Raw genomic sequence first — 2,559 nt, forward strand, 5'->3', positions numbered from 1 at the left:
AAGCCATTCCCTAGGGTGTCCTACAGTGTTCTACAATTCATGGAGAAGGGGAGATTGTAATTATCTAGTAGTTCCTAAGGTCTCAACTCATCTCCCTGTTCTGTTTCAACATTTTCAGATCCTAGGCTTCACTGCCATTCCTGCCCCCATTCTTGATTTGACAGGTGACTGTCCCTTAGTTCTTGATTGTCAGCAGACCAGTGTGAGTAGCAACATTGCCTTCCCTGGGGCTGCATGGTTCAGGCTGGTGCTGAATCACAGCTACTTCTGTCTCCTTCTAAAAGGGGCTCTCACCCAAGTTAAGAATGGTTTTCACACACCTATTCTCACAGGAATGGGTATACTATCCTGAGAGTTTTCTCCCACAGTACCTCACTGATAGGATGTCTAGCACGTGCCATTTTTCCCACCATTTTTACTATAACAACTGGTGCATAATTATCTAAGACACAGTTTCAACAGAAACACTGAGTGTTTCCACAGTGGCTATTCCTTCATAGATATTGTTCTTTCCCTTTACATTTCTACTGGCATATTTTGCCTATTTTTATTTTAAAGTGTAGTCTCTCTGGGCCCCCCTCTCTAATGACCCTCACCCAAGGGTGTACATATGCATGAGGGTATATGTGCTGTCACTTTTCATGAGATCAATGTCTTAGCTTAATATGATGTAGGTTATCATTTGAACCAACATTTGAATATGTTTTACATTCTTAATCAATTTTTCTTACCCAAGAAATTAGTGGGGTAGTGACCAAAACACCTTCAGCACCATCAAAGTCTGAATTTTGAGTCTATATGAAGCGACTTCCTGAAGAGAATCACTTCTCATCCAGCAGCCTGGAATGCATTTTGCATGGAGCTTTTAAAGGCAAAGCTCTAACCCTGGAAAAACTCTAACCCTGATTATCATTTGGCAGGGGAAAGTAAAGCAAAGAAGCAGTTTAATAGAAGCCAAAACCATGTAGTTGGCTCGGACATTTGGACCCCTAGCTTCTACAGTGGGATTTAGTACTTTCTCACAGGACTTTTGAAGAAAAGCATTTAAAAAGGAGAATGTTCAGCTTCAAGTAAAACCAAAGATGGCTCCAGCTGAAAAAGATGGACGAATCTTTGCTCTGTCACAAGACCATAGACATAGTTGAAATGGTGTTATAAATTTCTCGTTACTTATATGTAAATTTTAGAGAAGACACACATTAAGAATTCATATATTTAAGGTTCTTGCTCTTTAGTGAAGCTTTCTTCATTTCCACCATTTATAGAAAATATCACTGGTTTCTGGAATTGTGTTTGTGTTGTTAGGTTGTCACTTTTCATTCTTTCCCACAGGCCAACATCACATCCCCCTGAGAGCTGCAATATGTGCATTCTGAGGTATTCAGCAATCTCACAGTAACATAAATAGAAAGTAACTACTTTTGTCAGACTTTTGGGGATGAGATCTTTTCATGTGATCTAGGCTAGCCTTGAACTCCTGGGCTTACAGGATTCTATGCTTCAACCTCTCAGTAGCTCCAGAGATTAAAAGTGTGCTCCTCCACTTCAAGATACAATCATTTACTTTTGTTCATTTTGATCAGAGAAATTGCATGGTTATAGTCTAAAGTATATTGTGCTAATCACAAACTGGACTTCTAGAATATGGCCATCAGAATCATTTTCTTATCACAAACTACAACTGGAATTCTGGGAAATGTCTCTATTATGTTCTACTCTCTAACCCTATACTACAAAGAATGCACATTAAAGCCCACAGATTTGATTCTCATGAACCTAATGGCAACCAATGCTTTGATTATGCTCTCTGAAGGAGTGCCTAACACAATGGCAGCTTTTGGGTTAAAGCAGTTTTTGAATGATTTTGAATGCAGACTCCTAAAATACATTCATAGACTTAGCAGGAGTGTGTCCATTGGAACCATCTGCCTGTTGAGCGTCTTCCAGGTCCTTTCCATTGGTCCCAGGAAATCCTATTGGAAGAATCACAAGGTCAAATTTTCAAAATACATTGGCTGCTCCATTGCCCTCCTCTGGGCCTTGCACATGTCAATAAGTTTCATTTTCTTTGTGGATAGATATATCAAAAATAATAGCAAAAATGTAACAAGAAAATGGGATTTTGGGTACTGCTCCATTGTAGGGCGCAGTGAAATCAGTAACTCACTCTATGTAGTATTGGTGGTGTGTTCTGAAGTCTTCTTTTCTGTGGTGATAGCCTGGTCCAGTAGTTCCATGATTGCCATTTTGTACAGACACAAGCAGAGGGTTCAACACATCCGCAGCTCTCATGGTTCAAGTAGAAACTCCCCTGAGTCCAGAGTCATCCAGAACATCCTGGTCCTGGTGTCTACCTTTCTGGCTTTTTATTCTCTCTCTTCTATCTTAAGAGGCTGCATTGCTCTTCTGGATAATCACAGCTGGTGGCTGATGAACATCACTTGTGTCATTTCTCTGTGTTTTCCATGTTTTGGACCATGTTTTGTTATCAGTCATTACTCCATTGTGCCCAAGCTTAATTTGGCCTGGATAAAAATTAAATCTCTCATTTTGTTTTAA

At 39.8% G+C, this 2,559-nt stretch overlaps 1 protein-coding gene across 1 annotated transcript; it reads left to right on the forward strand.

Annotated features, from left to right (window-relative positions):
- Positions 1–1,626: 1,626 nt before the first annotated feature.
- On the forward strand, positions 1,627–2,559 carry LOC125395502 (vomeronasal type-1 receptor 4-like). Its single transcript, XM_048426929.3, has one exon. The coding sequence runs from the start codon at positions 1,645–1,647 to the stop codon at positions 2,557–2,559; it is 915 nt and encodes a 304-aa protein (XP_048282886.3). The 5' UTR covers positions 1,627–1,644.

The sequence above is a fragment of the Myodes glareolus genome, chromosome 1 (assembly GCF_982192425.1).
Source record: "Myodes glareolus chromosome 1, mMyoGla1.1, whole genome shotgun sequence".
NCBI lineage: Eukaryota > Metazoa > Chordata > Mammalia > Rodentia > Cricetidae > Myodes > Myodes glareolus.